This window comes from Mastacembelus armatus, chromosome 14, assembly GCF_900324485.2.
Source record: "Mastacembelus armatus chromosome 14, fMasArm1.2, whole genome shotgun sequence".
In the NCBI taxonomy this organism is placed as follows: domain Eukaryota; kingdom Metazoa; phylum Chordata; class Actinopteri; order Synbranchiformes; family Mastacembelidae; genus Mastacembelus; species Mastacembelus armatus.
Window position 1 is genome coordinate 24192239 of NC_046646.1, and position 19889 is coordinate 24212127.

A 19889-nucleotide genomic window follows, 5' to 3' on the forward strand; every position below is an offset into this window, starting at 1 on the left:
TCCACAGTGTCAACCACAAAGGAGCTTGATCCCACCATTTTCTGCACATCTTTTTTCACATCGATCTAATCTGTGCAGCAGAGACAAAAAAAAATCCTTATTTCTATTCTCTAGTATAGGTAAAGCTCTAACACATTAGATCCTACATTTCCCACAATACACCAAGTAGTGTCTCTCATTAGATCTCATGTCTTTCAAGCTCCACACCTCCAGCTTGTAACACAGATGGTGTGTCACAGGTCTGCAACGTGCACAGCGGCCGGTCTGTTCGCCCACGTGAACAAACGCAGCAGCAGCTCAGGATCACACCGTGTGCTCGGGCAGAGAACATATGGGTGGAGCTGTGTGATAGCTCGACGCCGCCAGGACAGACACACAACAAACAAACAAACAAACACACGGTGGACAAAAACAGAGCAAAGGCAGCTCTACTGTCCCTGTCCTGCTGTGCTGGAGCGCAGCTTGTTTCAGCTGATCCTGACGAGACAGAAGGGTGACACATTAATGCCAAACCTGCAGCGACATGTCGAGACTCTACTAGTCTGTGGATTCTTCAGGAGGGATCAACAACATTTCTGCAAAACATATTGCCTCATTTGGTCGAGAGCACGTGACTGTGGGTTAAAATGAGCCTGACATATTTGCATCATGCCAGTGTTTATTAATATGGGTTTTCCTAATAAATAAATTGATTAGGTAAAGTGTTTTTGGTCCAAATTCTCCCATAGGTGTTTGATTAAAGGCCATGACTGGGATTAACATGATACTTATTCACATTAATCCATTGAGGCATCTGCAATAACATATGAATGTTTTTCCCTTAGTCTGAGAAGAGATGAGATAATGTTAAACTTTATTAATCCAAATTCAGTTTGTCCTCCGTTTGTATTTCTCCCAAAAGTTTAATTTCCACTGCTACAGATTGTATGTATGTATTGTATTGTATGAGAATCCAAATGAACACAACCTGCAGGAAAAAATGAAATTTCATCCTGTTTGTATGTTTATGTTGCTTTCAAGATAACGTCAAACTGTAATTTGGTTGTTTTGATTAAGCAACGAGGCATCTACATCTCCACTGATAAATCAATATATAAATGTGATGTGATGTGAGACAGCGTTAAACTTAATGCCAGATGATAAAATGAAAAAGTAAATAAATCATTCGCTGCGAGCAGGGTTCGAACCTGCGCGGGGAGACCCCATTGGATTTCAAGTCCAACGCCTTAACCACTCGGCCATCGCAGCACATGTGTCCTATGCATACCACCGTCTTACTTGTACGTAAGTTATCGGTGTTCGTGATTTTTATCCTCTATGTACGTGGTCAATAACGAACATAAACTGCGCATTTAAACCACAAAAAACAAGAAATTGACCAGTTCAGACATTTGGCGGTTAAAGTTCGTTACAGGATATAACGCAGTTGTTAATGCGCACCGGTCGAACAGCAGGTGGACGCGTCAGCAAAGTTTCATCAGAATATACGTCGATATCAGGTGGATATAAAGTTAAAGAAAACTAATCCGATTTTATTTAATCCGCGTAAAAACAAGATGGAGTGGTGGTGACGTCACTCCTCCAGTGTGGCTCGGTTTCTTCTTCGTTCCTTTTCTTCTTCTTCTTCTTCTTCTTCCTCTTCTTTGTTGTTCATGACGTTGTACGTGCGTTACCGCCACCTACTCCACTGGAGTGTGGACCTGAATCGTCCACCCGACACAAGACATAAGACTCATATATTCGTATAAAGTATTTGTAAGATAAAGCACCATAAACTTGTATTATTATATGTAGTATTTTAAGACTACAGTCAATTATCTCTTGTTTCCTAAGTTCTTCTGTTTATGAATCACTATGACGCTTTTTGATTTTGAAGGCAAATTACTGCTGCGAAGGAAAATACACTGAAAGGATTAATCGCATATTACACATTTCAGTGTACCTGGATTATTAAGAGCTGAAGCTTTCTTTTCAAAAGAGATTTTAACTATCAAGAACCCTAATGCATTAACCGATATACAGTATGTACATATTCATCAATTTTCTCGTGTACTGCTGCTAAATGTTATTAGAATAAGTATCAGAAGTATAACTATAAATATTTACCGTTCTCATGTATTGAGCCAGTATAAATATCGACCCAAGACCATCGTGTGACGGCACGTTATTATGTCGATAAATACCAACATACGGGTACTTTTGGCCAAAGTGAGGGGATGTAGCTCAGTGGTAGAGCGCATGCTTCGCATGTATGAGGTCCCGGGTTCAATCCCCGGCATCTCCAGTTCTTCTTTTATGCTGCGGAGCGTTATCGTCACAGGTGGACCGCAACAACAAATTTCGACCCGACGGTTCTGTCTGTGAAATAACAAGTCTTTGTCTACAGCCAGGTGGATATCGTATTTCTGTGTTTACCTGTTTCAGTCGCGTTTAAAGCTCGATCTTAAGACATATGTTCGTTTGATACTGGTGATTGAAGATCGTCTCCGCATTGAGCAAACGTCGAACTCCGCCGTGTTCTGTCGTGATGTCACATATATCCCGTTAACTGTTAAAAGAGCATTTGGTTCCACTGGGGACTGAACCCAGGACCTTCTGCGTGTAAAGCAGACGTGATGACCACTACACTATGGAACCTTACGGTAAAGGCGCCAAAGCACCATAAACATGTTTAGTGCTTTTTCCTGTTGCATTCAGGTTTTCTGACCTTTATATGCTGCAGGTCCATAATGACTAGAACTAGTAATACAAACGGATTAAAAGTAAATGTTCAATGTAATGGATGTAATACTGTTAATACTGTTGGCTGATGGCTGTTTCATTTTCATGTTAGTCAGTAAAGGACCAGGTTTTTCCATTTGATTAATTTTTCATGTTAAGTCCATCATTGGATTTGTACAGGGTTTTTGTCTACAACATCCCATATTGAGGTGAGGTGCTCAGGTGTTGAGGTGTTCAGGTGGGTGGGGCATTTAGAAAGACAGAGAGGCAAAGTACCTGCTGCTTCCATTCAACACACCAACAGCCGGGAGACTAGGGGTCACTCTGCAGGTAAGCTTAAATGTCTGTCTGTCTGTTTCTACCTGTTTTCTGATTAAGAATCAGGATTTTAGAAATACAGATGTCTCACTGTCTTAGATTGTGTTGTGTACAGTTAGGTCATGTGTAATACTTCTGCAGGTAAACAAAACCCTTTATTTTTTTATTTTTAACAGTGACGTGGTTTGAGTTTAGTTCATTAACTATAGTAAGTCGAACAAATCCAACCTGTACCATGTTTCCAATCTCAGGTTTATGTCTGGAGCTGGTTAGAAACAAACTTTCTGCCATGTCATACAGTTTTAAGTGAAAAACCAAAACAGTTTATGCAGCAGGAAATAGCTACAGTTTTCTATTCCCTTTCAGCAAATACATGTCAATTTTGTTTTAGTTTTCAATAATAAATGACCAATGACTGAACGTTTCCTGTGGTTTAAACTCAGCTGTTCCCCCAAAGAAATTGTTCAGACTACATGAAATGACAGCTTTCCAAAATAAAGTGTTACTACTATTATCTCCTGCTGCAAATCTGTTAAAAGTTACAAAACAGTCTGATGCATGTTTATGTGTAAAATCACCTCAGTCATATGCTTCAGTAATATTCACACAGAACAAGAAGCTTCCCTGTCAGGTCCTGATGAAAAACAGAGGAAATGATTATAATTTATGATGAACCAATGCAAAGTTTGGTTGTGAGTGTCTTTACTGCTGGTCTCATGTGACTCTATGCTCCTCTAACTGTTGCTGTCGCTCATTTACAAGTCAAATATCTGAGAGACAAACAAACTAGATGTCATGAGTCAACAGGAGGATTTCATCCAACTGTAAAAACATATTCAGTCTGACAACAGAAAAGCTGTGTTTTCTTTCATCCTTTAAATTATATATTCATAACCACAAAATTTGTTTTTGCCGTGACACCAAATGTGACAATATCTGCAGTTAGGTTGATCCTAATTTATTTTCATATGTTTTTCATGGATCTCAGGATTTTTTTTCTTCCTTGTTTCTATTTTGGCCAATTTCCTTATTATTTCATCTGTGTGTGTGTGAGTGTTAGATAACTGTTAATTAAGAAAGACAAACATTTGGCCACCAGGGGGAACCACCCGATCTGTCTGTCCGACCTCAGCAGCTGCATCACTATCATGTCTGACACAATGACTTCCTGTCAGGAGTTTGAAGTGACTGTTTACACCTCACCTGGTCCCACCTGTGGAACCTTTAGTCGTCTATGGATCAACCTGATTGGTTCGCAGGGACAGACTCCGCCCAGCAGTGTGAATAAGGGCAACCATCATCTCCTACCTGGGTCGGTGAGTTTCATCACATTTTCCAGGATCCAGTCCAAAAGGCCTCCTGAATTATACCCCTCTTAGAATAACTAGACACCTGCTGTCACTTCGCCCTATCCTGACAGGCGTGTCCAATCCAGGTCCGAGCCAATGGTCCTCTGGGTCATGTGGTTCTGGTCCGGCTACGGCTGGAAGCTCAGACTGGGTTCCCCAACTTGGACTGGCACTGTAACCGAGTGGAAGTCCGGAGACTGGCTGAAGGACTTGGTTTGGGACCTGAAGACACTGAAACACAGGTGTTTCTGTGTGACAGGTGGCTGCAAACAGCGGATGGCGACGTAGAGCTGCGCAGTGGAAAACGTAAGTTCAGCAACATTCAGGCCTTCATGCTCCAGATGTTGATGTTGTTTTCTGATGTTTGGATGTGAGGAGGACACAAGTGGTTTATTCTAGCAGTGGTTCTGAACTTTTCATGTAGTCTGTGCCCTGAAAGGAGAAGTTATTGTGGCTGGTGTTATTTTCTTGTGCAGTGTGTTTGCTGAAGGACGAGACGGAAGAGAAGCTGAAGCAGCATCGAGTCAAACAGCTGCAACAACAACAGCAGCTCATCAGGTAACTAAGACATACTGAGAGGGACCGGACTGCACAATCCAACCCCGACCCCAAAACCTTAACCCATTAATATCAACATGGAGAAACTCTATAGGTGAACTACGAACTCTGTAGCTTCCAGTCCTTCAGTGTGTGCTGATTGCAGGTGGAGGGTATTTGCTGACGGCGCTCCACAGTGTGTTGACCTGAAAAGTCTGTCTGAACTGGGGCCGAACCTCAGCTACAAACACAAGAGGTGAAGTCCCACATTCATGCTACGTTCTGCCTGAAATCTGCTCAGAGACAGACAAACATTTGTGTTTGTTGGTTTGTCCTCAGTCCAGAAATTAACCTGCACTACCTGAGGGGCTTCATGGGCCGGGCCGAGGCCTGGACCAGTTTCACAGAGCTGGAGAAGCTTTTCGCCCACAGCGGACACCAGAATAGCACAGCCAGTGAGAAACTCAACAACACACATTCAGACTACTGTAACTCTTCCTGTGCAGATAAATTGGGATTGAGTTTGTTAAGTTCCTGCAAAGTACCAGACTGTTGTGGTGAAGAGGGAGCTGAAAATAAATACAATAAATAAAGGTTTTTGTGTCCCCTTTTTAGTGCTTTGTGTTTTCTCTCAGGGTTTGTGAAGACTCACTGGATGGAGGACTGGTATTTTGGTTACCAGTGTCTGAACGGCTGCAATCCACTGATGCTGCATCAGATCCGCCTGCTTCCGCCAAAGCTGTCCATCACCTCAGACATGCTCCGCCCCTTCCTGCCTGAAGGCTCCTCCCTCGAACAGGAGCTACAGGTGTGCATGCAGTCCTCTGACCTCCAGCTGTTCTCGGCCTCCAGCTGTGCACGTTATTACAGCTGCTGTGTCTCAATGTTCTAACAGAAAGGAACCATTTACCTGTTGGACTACGAGGTTTTGGACGGCATCCCGGCCAACGTGATCAACGGAAAGAAAACATATTTGGCTGCACCACTGTGCCTCCTCCACCTGAACCAGCAGGGACAGCTGGTCCCCATAGCCATCCAGGTGAGCTCCATGTTCAGGTAGTCTGGAAGAGCTGGGTGGACTTTCCTAATTATGTGTATTTTATTTTGAAAAATACTGTGGTTCCTTGTAGCCTATTTGTGAAGCTACTCTCTAGTTTATTTTTACTCTAAACTCAGTAGTTAATGTCCCTTCAGGACAAGTTGTCCGTACTCTCATCACTTTTAAAGATTTACAGTAACCTTTGACCTATGTATGAATTCAGCTGCAGCAGACTCCTGGCCCTCAGAACCCAGTCTTCCTGCCCTCTGACCCTGGCTGTGATTGGCTGCTGGCTAAAATCTGGGTTCACAACTCTGACTTCCATTGTCACCAGTTGTCCTCCCACTACCTGAGGACCCACATGCTGGGCGAGCTGTGGTGCATGGCCACACTGCGACAGCTGCCAGACGTCCACCCACTGCACCAGGTGCACAAAGTCAACTCAGTGTCACCCAAGATGTCGTTTCCACTGTGTTTTTGTTCGTGTAATCAGTGTTCTCTTCTCTGATTGGCTGTTTGTTGTGAACAGCTGCTGATGCCACACATCAGGACGTCACTACAGATCAACTTCCAGGCCAGAATGTCTCTGCTGGCTCCTGACGGGGTGTTTGATAAGGTACCTCACCGATCAGCTGTAATTAACAGATTCATTAGAGGTTCACACATCAGTTACGAATCATTTCCATAGATCGGTTAGAAACCATTCATAAAAACAACATCTGGGTTGCCAGATTGTGGAAATTCATTAGATGGATGATTGACCTCTGACCTTCTGTGAAACAGCTGTTAATATGTTCACATCAATGACGATAAACACCAATAAACAGAGTTCTAAATGGATTTTGGTCCAGTTGTGCTGCAGCTGTTAATCTAGAAGATCAGGGGAAAGTTTTCTGATCCTGCTCTGGTCTCGCTCCCCCAGGCGGTGGGCATCGGTCTGGACGCGTTACCTGTCTTCCTGAACCGGGCGTCACACAGGATTTCGTATCGATCCCTGTGTGTCCCTGATGATGTGTCTGACCGTGGTGTGGACAAACTGCCGCAAAGCTTCTACGCTCAGGACGCCCTGAGAATCTGGGACGTGCTGTACAGGTAAACAAACACACCTCAGGGAGGCGATCAGTCCAGGAGGATGCATTTATCAGCCCAGACAAAATCATGAAAAGTTCAGTACTCAGTATTAGTGTTATGTTCATCACTTTAATGTTGCAGCAGCTGGGATTATGATTTGTGTGATAAACTGTGTGTGTGTGTGTGTGTGTGTGTGTGTGTGTGTGTGTGTGTGTGTGTGCAGGTTTGTACTCAGCTGGGTGGGTCTGTATTACAGTAAAGACGAAGACGTGAAGCAGGACTCCGAGCTTCAACACTGGATCACTGACATCAACACTCACAGCTTCACACTCAGCGCAGGTGTGTTTGTTTGTGTTCTGCACTTCCTGTTTGTTTGTTTGTTCCATCATGTTGTCATAGAGACCTTGTAGCAGCTTTGGTTTGTGTCTCCTCTCGTTCTCCAGGGTTCCCCCAGTCTCTACGGTCCCAGGCTGAAGTGTCCCAGTTTGTCACCATGATCATCTACAGCTGTTCAGCGCTGCACGCCGCTGTGAACTTCTCCCAGGTGACGCCTGACGTTAATGTCACAACACGCTGACAAAAGGGCTCAGGAGATTCTTCTCCAGCTCACATCTTCACACCTGTTCCAGAGGTTTCCACATGTTGGGCGTCTAGAAAGTGAATCAACCATTTATAGAATTTCTCAGATTGTTGTTTTCTGTCTCTGTCCCTCTTCGTGTCCTGCAGCTGGACTTCGCTCTCTGGATGCCTAACTGTCCGGCCTCCATGTTGCGTCCTTCACCGCAGGTCAAAGAGGCGCTGATGGAGGACGACATCTTGTCCTTCCTGCCGGATGTGAACTCCACCTGTCGTGTGCTGATGTCGCTGCGTCTGCTGTCGCAGCCCACCGTGGACTTTGTGAGTCTCCACCCACGCCATCTTGTCTGCACTGCAGGAAAACAAATCAAACACACATTTCAGATTTGTGCTTTGTCGGTTCTGTGGCTTTCATAGTTCTTTGTTTAGAAAGTCGGTTTATTAGGAACCCGTGTCAGACCCAGTCAATTTATTAGGAACCCCTGTGCCAGACCGAGTCGGTTTATTAGGAACCCGTGTCAGACCCAGTCAATTTATTAGGAACCCCTGTGTCAGACCCAGTCGGTTTATTAGGAACCCCTGTGCCAGACCGAGTCGGTTTATTAGGAACCCGTGTCAGACCCAGTCAATTTATTAGGAACCCCTGTGTCAGACCCAGTCGGTTTATTAGGAACCCCTGTGCCAGACCGAGTCGGTTTATTAGGAACCCGTGTCAGACCCAGTCAATTTATTAGGAACCCCTGTGTCGGACCCAGTCGGTTTATTGGGAACCCCTGTGCCAGACCGTCGGTTTATTGGGAACCCCTGTGTCAGACCCAGTCAATTTATTAGGAACCCCTGTGTCAGACCCAGTCGGTTTATTAGGAACCCCTGTGCCAGACCGTCGGTTTATTGGGAACCCCTGTGTCAGACCCAGTTGGTTTATTAGGAACCCGTGTCAGACCCAGTCAATTTATTAGGAACCCCTGTGTCAGACCGAGTCGGTTTATTAGGAACCCGTGTGCCAGACCGAGTCGGTTTATTAGGAACCCCTGTGTCGGACTGAGTCGGTTTATTAGGAACCCCTGTGTCAGACCCAGTCAATTTATTAGGAACCCCTGTGTCGGACTGAGTCGGTTTATTAGGAACCCCTACGTCAGACCCATTCAATTTATTAGGAACCCCTGTGTCAGACTGAGTCGCTTTATTGGGAACCCCTGTGTCAGACCGTCGGTTTATTGGGAACCCCTGTGTCAGACCCAGTCGGTTTATTAGGAACCCCTGTGTCAGACCCAGTCAGTTTATTAGAAACCCCTGTGTCAGACCGTCGGTTTATTAGGAACCCCTGTGTCAGACCCAGTCAATTTATTAGGAACCCCTGTGCCAGACTGAGTCGGTTTATTGGGAACCCGTGTCAGACCCAGTCAATTTATTGGGAACCCCTGTGTCAGACCCAGTCGGTTTATTGGGAACCCCTGTGTCAGACCCAGTCAGTTTATTAGAAACCCCTGTGTGGGATGGAGTCGTCTAATCCTCCCTCCTGATGTTCAGTCTTTGACAGCTGTTGGTCACTGTGACAACGTGCAGTTTTATCTGTTTCTGACAGTCAGAAAATTATTTTCGCTGTTCCTTTCAGTCTTGGTTATATTAAGTGAACCTGTGTCTCCCCCTGCAGGTCCCTCTGTGTCACTACAAGGAGACTGTCTTCAGAGACGGCGCCCACCTCAGGCTGGTGGAGGAGGTACAGGCTGAGCTCAAAGACATTTCTAACACCATCTCAAAGCGAAACAGCCAGCTGCCCCTGCCGTATCCTTACCTCTGCCCAGGAAGCATCGAAAACAGTGTTGCCATTTAAATCAGTTCTTCGGTGTTTCTCAACAACAGGGAATCATTTTGAAAAGAAATTCAAGTTCAATTCAAGTTTCTAATAGATAAGAGTCATTCTAAAGCTTTTACTCACTTACTCATCAGACCAGTGTGTTTATATTTATTAGGAACCCCAGTCAGTCTGACTGTTACAAACATCTACTGCCAAATAAATAATAATGAATTTGTTTATAATAGACACAATTTGTCCTAAATGTGTGATGTGTTTCACTGCCTGTTTCCCCACATGCAAGCTGTGAGTCCTCAAGTGAGATCGATTCCTCATTTTGATGTTTCATGAATCAAAACAAATACACAAACACTTTCTTGTTGTGCCTTTTGTATAATTATGTGTCAAACTGGCTCTAGATTCATTCTTTTAAGTTGAAAACTGCAGAACTAAGCAGACGCAACATGACTCAAACAATTATGCAAAGGTTTGTGTGAACTCATGAGGCCATCTGTCTGAAACGAAGCCACTAATACAGCACTGCTACTGAAAACAACCCAAAACAAAGCAGAGATCATTGGAGCTAAATGCTGACATCACGTTGATGTGTTGATGTTCAGCATGTTAGTGTTTTATGTGTTAAAATGTCGACCTGATGAAAAGTCACGACAGTCCACTGATGTTTGTCATGTTTATTTTAAACACCACAGTTCAGACTGTGACATGAAGCTTCTTCCTTTGACTTTACATGACGATAGACAAGCGGATGAAGTGCTGAAACCTGTCGATACTGATTGTAAACTGATTGATAATAACACTGAAATAAATCGCAGCTTCCTGTCTGATTATTATAACTAATGTTTTACTGCTGCCATTAATAAAATGGGTTCAATACATGATTTACTAATACTTTGTATAGATCAGTTATAAACCTTGGATAACAAGAATGTTTGGGTTGCCAGGTTGTGGAAAAGCCTCTTTAATTCCTCAGTCTTCTGGACTTTTCCTATTTTCGACTGCAGACTTCTGGCTCAACCATTTATTACCTGTGAAATGTTTTTATGAGGTTATGAGGTGAAGGTGTTTCCATTCTGCCGTTTGTGTCCAGCTGAAATTAAAAGTTTTGGTGCTGAAATGTCGATGTGGTTCTGTTTGGTAATGATGAGGCTATAAATGTTATAAAGCTTTATCAAAAATAAAGTAATCACAATAAAAGACTCGTATAATCCATGAACTCTGCAGTAAATGTTAAGAATCAGGTTTCTAGAAGGACCAGATGCGCTGCAGCTGTATTCCATAAGAACAGTAGTGAAGTGAGAAAAATGTTGTGCACAGAAGGATTTTCCACAACCTGGCAACCCATCAGCTGCTCTTCCTGATGGCTGATCTGTAAAGTGTCAGTAAATGATGTGTTACCATAAAAAAATTCATCAATTCCAGATTATAATCTGATTATAATATAGATTATAATAAATGGCACCCTGTGAAAAACTGGTTCCACACTTTTAACTAATACAGAGTCATGATAATACGTCACGTTAAATATTTCACCTTTAAATTTTAAGGTTTGTCCATCAGTTTTTTGTCGATGAGGAGAAGCTGGAGTCGGTGCTTTCATCCTGTTCCAATCCCATTTATCCAGGATTGTCTCAGGTGTGTTGGTTTCAAGTAAATTTCACATTTGATTCATTTGTCAACTGGAAAAAGTTATATTCTTCCTCCCCATGGATCCCTGGTCCTTCGTTCCTTGTTTCCTGCTCCCTGGCTAGACAGGATCCACCACCAGGACTTTACACTCCCTCTTAGCGATCTTGTCCAGCGACAGCAGCGTCTTGTCCTGCGGCGGCAGATAGAGCGGGCGACCAACCGGAGATCCAACGGGAGGAGTGATGGCTCGCCGCTCCATGGCGCTGCCCGTCCTGACACATACAGAAACAACAGACAGGTGTGGTCAGACCGAAGGAAACCACAGCTTTGGTCTGACTCCGTTTAAACTCTTCTTCCTACCTCATGATGTGGGATCGGGATGGCTGCTGGTGGGAGAAGGACTGGGACCGACCCAGACTGGCCTGGTGTCGGTCTAGCAGGTCTCGAACTGCTGGGCTGGATGGACTGTTTTTACCTGGTGGTGATGAGAAGAAAACAGATTCAGCACAGTGACTGTATTTAAGTCACAGCTGAAGTTTCCACAAAGCTGATGCTTCCACAGTGTGAACAGACCAAACCAGATTTGGTCCTAGATCTGATTCCAATCTGATCTGTGAGTGTGCGAGCACTGTCAGATCGGTCAGATCAGAATCCATCTGTTTCTTTTATACTTGTGTATCTGCCACCTGGAAATTTATGTGTGCGATTCTATCCTGGAGACAAAAATAACTTTTTCATTGTTCGTTATTTTATTATATTTGGAAACCAACCAGTCAATGAATCTGGACTGGCTCCTGTAAAGTCTTTAGTCTGTAAAGTCGTTTGTATTTAATACTGACACTGACAGTGTTTTATGCTGCCCTGTGGGGCAGCTCTCTATGTAAGGGGGATTTTAACCCTGACAACACTTTGACCTGGTAAAATCAGAAAACCTTACGCGACAGAGGCCGAGCATCAGGGGGAGGGTTGGAAACTGAGGCCGTAAACTGAAGCTTCAACTTCATGTGTTGACTCAGCTGCAGAGACAGAAAATCAGAGGAGAAAACTTGTTTTTCTGTGTGAACTGCAGATAAATATGTAATTAGATATGAACCAGGGAGGCTGTCGGATTCTTACTGCTAGAAACTACAATTTTTATTCATTTTTACTGAGACCCTTCACTGCAGTAACAGCAGAAAACTCTGGTGGAGATAATGTTAGCGACCTAATATACTGAAGTACTTTACATAGATACTTCAGAATCATACTTGAGTACAGTCCTTGAGTAAATGTACTTAGTCACTTTCTACCAGTGATTTTGTTTCAGCAACGAAACCTTTTTGCATCTGACTGGAGTTTTGGGTGTTTCAGTCGGGGTCCGGTCGGTACCTCGTACAATCCTGGTTTGAGGATCTGAAAGGCCACACTGAAGGACAGAGTACTTCCTTTCCGACAGTGTCCGAGGTTACTGAGTGGAGTGTGACAGATGACAGCAGCCAGCGCCGTGTCCTCCCCCTGACCACGACCTGAGCACACAACACACAACATTTCCCTGTAAGGTCCAAGGACTCATTTATGTTGTAGTTTCAAAACCTCAGAGATAACAGCATTTTCTCAGAAACGTTTATGACATTTATAAAAACTGTTTACTGTCTTAAATCAACCAATCTGTACATTTGCATTTGAAAATCAATGTTTTCCTTAAATCTATTTGCAGAAATGTTAATGTGCGACTGTGTGTCTTCTGGAGAGATTATGTGAAAATGTGCCAATAACAGCTCATCTCTCTACTTTGATGATGCCGGAAAGACACATGAACAAGTCCTACCAGTCCATAAACTAAACGTGAACTTTCACACCTGAAACTGGTTTTAACCCTGAAATTAATCCTAGAAAACCAGAGGGAAGTAGGTCCCCACACTGGGATGGTGTAAACAGGATGATTCTTCCACACACTGACCCTCTGGAGTCCAGACGAGTCGGACGGCCAAGAAGTCCTGCAGGTTGTTCAGCAGGACGTATTTGACCTTGAAGTGTTCCTTCACCTTGACGGTGCTCGGACAGCTCGCAGTCATGACAAACCGCGGCCGGTCCAGACGGATACTGGGCAACCTGGGGAGGGAGGGTGAATTGCCCATTACTGTCCATGAGAGTCAGGTCTGCATGTTTTAAACATGAGACTTTGGCTCAGTCCTTACCTGTAGTGGGTGTAGATACAATTGGTGAAAGGCATCTTGGGAGTTGACCACTGCAGCACAGCGACCAGGGGAACCTCCAGCCCCTGAAAATAAACCACCAGTCACATGCAACTGAGTGGGTTAATGAATTATGGGAGGAGCTAATGGGATATGGGAGGAGCTAATGGACTGCACCAACAGTTCACTAATATCCCACATTTAAAGAACAGCATCTTCTGGTTCATGTAGTTTGGAACGTAGGAAATACTGTTTATACGTGTTTTAGAAGTACTGCAGTGAAAATACAGAAAGTGGACAAAATCCAGTGAAATAATAAAACAATGTAAAAAATATCAGACTTGACAAAATGACACTGTAAAATTAGAACTAAAATGACAGACAAAGAAAATGTCCAAACCTCGTTGGAGTCGTCCTGTGGTATATCGTTGAGATGCAGCTGAAACAGGAAGTCATGCTCTTCCAGAGCGCTGAGCATGCTGGGAAGGCGGCAGGCGGGGCTGTCCACCCTGCAGAAAGACGCCATGCCGACCTCACCTGATTGGTGGCTGCAGAGTCAGAGGGAAGGGAGTGTGAGCTGATACTGTAGATACTAAATTGATAACATTGTAAAAAAAATACATATGTATGTAGGTATTTCCATGTAGTACTACTTCATCCTTGGACTTCACTACACGTCAGAGCCAAAGCTTGTACTTTTTCCTGCTCTACATTTATCTGATATCATGTCACATGAACATGAAACATCAAGTCAGACATGACCATGTGTTTCTGGACGTACCACACGTTGTCGACCAGTAGCACTGAGCCGTCGGGCATCATGGGAAGATACGAGGCGTTGAGGTTTGGTAAAATCCGAACATCGCGAACACTGACCTCCTCTTGAGACGACTCATTGAACACTGGCAGGAGAACACAAACCATTTCTTGCATTGATTTGTTGAGGTGTGACTTCAGGTTCTTGCTTCTATTCATTACACCATGAACGTCCTGGTCTGTGGTGGATACGTTACTAACCTTTGAGGACGGCCAGGTGCCTCCCGGAGACGGTCATCTGCTTACAGCGGACGGTTGGCGGCGGCAGCACGGTCAGGGTGGTGCTCACTGTGGATGAGAGGAGAGCAAGCTTTGCTAATGCTGCCTGTAATAACTGCTGATTGTTTTTTGAATTAATCTGTTAATTTGGTTTGTGAAGTTCTGGATCCCGTTTTATCTTTCCTGTTGTCACCACTAGTTACATCCCCCTCAAGGATCAGTATCATCAGACGTCTATAAAACTATTCACAGGACACATCAACCTACAGACAAGCTCATTTCCACTTTGCACTTCAGTCGACTTGTCTCGTCCCAAAAAATTTCCAAAACCTAAAGAAATCAGTTCCGTGTACTATAACAAGTAAAAGCATTTTTTAATCAAACTATTCAATCATTTCATGTTTTCTTATGAGTTAATATTTAAATTTTTTGTATCAACCATATCAAATCTGCTGTATCAACAGATTTGTGCTTTGTACCCTGAGCCTTGAAGGTGTTCAGGTCATGTCTGAAGGTGTGTGTCGGTTCTCGTTGCTGCAGGACACTCAGGTATCCGAGTTCCTGCACCTCTGCTTTTTCTGCCTCCCTCTTCCACACGGTGACCATCACCTGAACACAGGCAGAGGAGAAAAGTACTGAAGAAAACACCACATTAAGATGAGTACGGCCTGAGATTTGATAGTATCCAACATGTACAAAACTGAAAAAAAAAAAAAAAAAAAAAAAAACGCACCAGACCACCATTTTATGATGGACTCAGGACCAGTTTCCTGGATCCCACCTGAGTTCACCAGGTATTAAATTAGGGAAGCACCACCTAGGTTTGCAAAAATCTCTCAGTTGTTTAAGTGTGAAACTGCCTGACCTTGACTTTGAGGGTGCTGACAGGGAGTTTGTCCAGAGAGACAGTGAGGGGGAAGATCACTTCATCTGTCAAAACCACCGGCTCATCCAGAGGAGACTGACATAGAGAAACAAAAACACTGTCAGCAAAAGTGGAGGGCCAACCAACTGTACCATCCCTACAACAACAGTGTTTTTATATTGGCCTCCTTCCTTTCTGGCCTAGCAAACTGAGCACCAGTGTACCTGAACAGGTGCCCTGCGGAACTCCCTTGCTGCAGTGCCAGAAGAGTTGTGAATAAGCAGTGGCTTGCAGTCCCTAAAGCTCCGACAGCGGGAGTCCACCCTGCTGCCGAGTGCTGCAATGGCTGCCTCGGCTGCTGCGATGTAGTCTTCTTCGCCATCCTCGTTGGCCTCATCACCACTGCCCTGGTAGTCATGGAGATGCTGGTGGTGGTTGCCTCGGTGACGGCTGCTCTCACCTGGACTCACGCTGGCCACGGCACACAGAGAGCCGGCCAGCTCTCTCCACGCTCGGCTACTGGCTGACTCCGTCCCGAAACTTGCTGTGGTGCCATCACCGGGCCCTGCTGGAAGAGGGACATGATGCAACGCACAAAAACTCATTTTATTTTATAAACCTTGGACCCAAATGATTTCTCTAATGTTTACTCCTGTATTCTACTATAAATGTACACAAAAGTATAACATACTACTAGTTTCTCCTACTCTAGTACTATAAATGTACACAAAGTACAACATACTACTAGTTTCTCCTACTCTGGTACTATAAATGAACATGAAAGTATAACATACTACTAGTTTCTTCTATTCTGGTACTATAAATGTACACAAAGTATAACATACTACTAGTTTCTTCTACTCTAGTACTATAAATGTACAGGAAAGTATAACATACTACTAGTTTCTTCTATTCTGGTACTATAAATATACACAAAGTATAACATACTACTAGCTTCTCCTACTCTAGTACTATAAATGTATATGAAAGTATAACATACTACTAGTTTCTCCTACTCTGATACTATAAATGTACACAAAAGTATAACATACTACTAGTTTCTTCTACTCTAGTACTATAAATGTACAGGAAAGTATAACATACTACTAGTTTCTTCTACTCTAGTACTATAAATGTACAGGAAAGTATAACATACTACTAGTTTCTCCTACTCTAGTATTATAAATGTACACAAAAGTATAACATACTACTAGTTTCTCCTACTCTAGTACTATAAATGCACATGAAAGTATAACATACTAGTTTCTCCTACTCTGATACTATAAATGTACACAAAGTATAACATATTACTAGTTTCTCCTACTCTAGTACTATAAGTGTACACAAAGTATAACATACTACTAGTTTCTCCTAATCTGATACTATAAATGTACACAAAAGTATAACATACTACTAGTTTCTCCTACTCTAGTACTATAAATGTATATGAAAGTATAACATACTACTAGTTTCTCCTACTCTAGTACTATAAATGTACACGAAAGTATAACATACTACTAGTTTCTCCTACTCTAGTACTATAAATGTACACGAAAGTATAACATACTAGTTTCTCCTACTCTGATACTATAAATGTACACAAAGTATAACATACTACTATTTTCTTCTATTCTAGTACTATAAATGTACACAAAAGTATAACATGCTACTAGTTTCTCCTACTCTGGTACTATAAATGTACATGAAAGTATAACATACTACTAGTTTCTTCTATTCTGGTACTATAAATGTACACAAAGTGTAACATACTACCTATTTCTTCTACTCTAGTACTATAAATGAACAGGAAAGTATAACATACTACTAGTTTCTTCTATTCTGGTACTATAAGTGTACACAAAGTATAACATACTACTAGTTTCTCCTAATCTGATACTATAAATGTACACAAAAGTATAACATACTACTAGTTTCTCCTACTCTAGTACTATAAATGTACATGAAAGTATAACATACTAGTTTCTCCTACTCTGATACTATAAATGTACACAAAGTATAACATGCTACTAGTTTCTTCTATTCTAGTACTATAAATGTACACAAAAGTATAACATACTACTAGTTTCTCCTACTCTGGTACTATAAATGTATATGAAAGTATAACATACTACTAGTTTCTTCTATTCTGGTACTATAAATGTACACAAAAGTATAACATGCTACTAGTTTCTCCTACTCTGGTACTATAAATGTACATGAAAGTATAACATACTACTAGTTTCTTCTATTCTGGCACTATAAATGTACACAAAGTATAACATACTACTAGTTTCTCCTACTCTAGTACTATAAATGTATATGAAAGTATAACATACTACTAGTTTCTCCTACTCTGGTACTATGAATGTACAGGAAAGTATAACATACTACTAGTTTCTTCTATTCTAGTACTATAAATGTACACAAAAGCATAACATACTACTAGTTTCTCCTACTCTGGTACTATAAATGTATATGAAAATATAACATACTACTAGTTTCTTCTATTCTGGTACTATAAATGTACACAAAAGTATAACATGCTACTAGTTTCTTCTATTCTAGTACTATAAATGTACACAAAAGTATAACATACTACTAGTTTCTCCTACTCTGGTACTATAAATGTATATGAAAGTATAACATACTACTAGTTTCTCCTACTCTGGTACTATGAATGTACAGGAAAGTATAACATACTACGATTTTAGAAAAACACACTAATCACATGAAAATAAGGTTTTGCAAGTTGCACACACACACACACACACACACACACACACACACACACACACCGTTCAGCCCCTATATGATTATTGATCAACATGATCGTGACGCTGTAAATTATTGATTATGACAAGCGCACAGTCTTTGCCTACATTCATGTTATAAAGACACAATAAAATATCTTGGTTTATCCTTCCCCCCGTCCTTCTTTTCATCCCGAGCCGGGTGGGGGCATCCTTCCTGCTCGCCCCTGCCTTACCGGGGCCGTGTTCGGTCGGCGTCGCCCCGGAGTCCCTGCAGCGCAGCACCAGGAGAAAGCGGACGGTCTCACCCAGGTAGAGGTGGCTCCGGCGGGGCAGGGTGCGGTAACGCGCCGGGTCCGACAGATCCGTGATAGGCACCGCCGGGAAATACATGAAATACTCGCACTGCGACTCCATCATCTGCACCATGGCGACGACCGGAGGAGGCTGAGCGAGCTGGACCAGGACGACAGTCAACGCAGTCAGGGACAATGAAACACACACTTCCTGCTCCACATTTTCAAAATAAAAGCATGTACCTTGTTTGAGGGACCACTGCGCCTCTTGGTGGCCACATTATGACAGTGAAAACTCAGGTAACATGCACCTGTATAAACAAAACAAGACCCATGTTGAAGAAAAGTTCAATTAGCAGAAGAAATGTCAGAATAAATTAAGCATTCTGCACAAACATGACAAATTATGAAGCTGATCCATTGACGGTGTATAGTCACTGAGCTGATCTTGATCATCATAATTACTATTATGAGAATGATGTTTGGCTTAAATGCGTTAATTAATTTTACAAATGATTACAAAAGTATTATAAAACTAACTATTACACCGTATATGGTATATAAATATTGTATTTAACCACAGTGAAATGAAATATAAACCAGAGAAGTAATTCAGAAATAACTTTCCAACACTCTATTGTAAAATGTTTAGCACCATATTTGTTGTAGTTTTGCATTTTTATTCATTATTATAAACATAATAACCACCACAGTATTATTATAAACCACCACAGAGAATTTTTACTCATTATTTCCAAACCTATACTCTAAGTTTATGTATTATTTATTATATGACGTGTACATTTCACTGTTATAAATAAAGTTCACCGTTTGTGGAGTCAATTCCACTGTTATAAATAAAGATAGACAAAAAAAAAAAAAGTTTTAGCTACTTCCTGTACAGACGTTCCCGCCCTTTGCTGCTCGGTACAAAGTCAAATTTCAATATTCATTTCTTAAAGTTAACTTTTATTCAACCGAACCGCATAGTTTTGTGTTTTATTTTGTACCACCACTTTGTTTAGACGGTTTTAAAGTTTAGCCGTAACTTCAGGAGAACTAGCTAGTGAAGCTAGCTAGCTAACGTTAGCTAGTGAAGTTAGCTGGCTAACGTTAGCTAACGTTAAATAAGATTTATAAACTATAAAATATAAGATATAAGATCTTTAGGGATGTCTTTCTGCTAATTTAAATCGTTTTTACTTTAATGATTCTTTCACTTATGTTAGGGTCAGGAGAAGACAGCCATAACCCACCTCGTGCTACAGGTAGCTAGGTAACTGTTACTAAGTAAGTTCAGTACGTTATTATGCTAAGTTGAACATACACACTGTGATTCTTTGACATTTGTGCCAGTAAAACTTTTATTAACTAACTGGGTCATCTTGTCTGCCCTCACAGATGCTGCAGGACAGTTTCGTGCACCAGACTTGATCATCCTGGGGCTTTGATAACCAGAGCATGAGGTATGTTAGTTAACTGTTACACAGAAATGGTTGTTAGACATTTTTGCCTAACAGCAAGAAGGTTCCTGGTTTGAAACCCATCAGGGACCTTTCTGTGTGGAGTCTGCATGTTCTCCCTGTGCTTGTGTGGGTTTTCTCCAGGTACTCTGGTTTCCTCCCACAGTCCAAAAACATGTATGTCAGGTTGATTGGTGACTCTAAATTGCCCATAGGAGTGAGTGTGAGTGTGTGAGGTTGTTTGTCTCTATGT

The 19889-nt window shown here is 42.3% G+C and overlaps 2 protein-coding genes and 3 non-coding genes across 5 annotated transcripts; 2 read left to right on the forward strand and 3 right to left on the reverse strand.

Moving 5' to 3' along the window:
• Nucleotides 1-1166: 1166 nt before the first annotated feature.
• trnas-uga (transfer RNA serine (anticodon UGA)) lies at nucleotides 1167-1248 on the reverse strand. The gene has a single exon. It is a non-coding gene; the product is annotated as a tRNA-Ser (tRNA).
• A 964-nt stretch (nucleotides 1249-2212) lies between these two features.
• On the forward strand, nucleotides 2213-2284 carry trnaa-cgc (transfer RNA alanine (anticodon CGC)). The gene has a single exon. It is a non-coding gene; the product is annotated as a tRNA-Ala (tRNA).
• Nucleotides 2285-9973, forward strand: LOC113143111 (hydroperoxide isomerase ALOXE3). The gene is made up of 16 exons (XM_026328579.1): nucleotides 2285-2390; nucleotides 2902-3051; nucleotides 4139-4355; nucleotides 4460-4694; nucleotides 4865-4946; nucleotides 5092-5181; nucleotides 5265-5380; nucleotides 5561-5733; nucleotides 5821-5964; nucleotides 6188-6391; nucleotides 6494-6580; nucleotides 6887-7056; nucleotides 7259-7374; nucleotides 7479-7579; nucleotides 7762-7932; nucleotides 9266-9973. Exons 3-16 carry the CDS (start codon nucleotides 4188-4190, stop codon nucleotides 9443-9445), a joined length of 2037 nt encoding a protein of 678 aa, XP_026184364.1. The 5' UTR covers nucleotides 2285-2390; nucleotides 2902-3051; nucleotides 4139-4187; the 3' UTR covers nucleotides 9446-9973.
• On the reverse strand, nucleotides 2565-2637 carry trnav-uac (transfer RNA valine (anticodon UAC)). The gene has a single exon. It is a non-coding gene; the product is annotated as a tRNA-Val (tRNA).
• Nucleotides 9974-11171: 1198 nt separating the features above from the next.
• Nucleotides 11172-18294, reverse strand: LOC113142593 (microtubule-associated protein 11-like). Its single transcript, XM_026327633.1, has 13 exons — nucleotides 18114-18294; nucleotides 15352-15692; nucleotides 15128-15223; nucleotides 14742-14871; nucleotides 14245-14331; nucleotides 14009-14129; nucleotides 13628-13775; nucleotides 13231-13313; nucleotides 12989-13144; nucleotides 12422-12584; nucleotides 11991-12069; nucleotides 11414-11528; nucleotides 11172-11325 (listed from the first exon to the last, which is right to left on the reverse strand). Exons 1-13 carry the CDS (start codon nucleotides 18292-18294, stop codon nucleotides 11172-11174), a joined length of 1854 nt encoding a protein of 617 aa, XP_026183418.1.
• Nucleotides 18295-19889: the final 1595 nt, after the last annotated feature.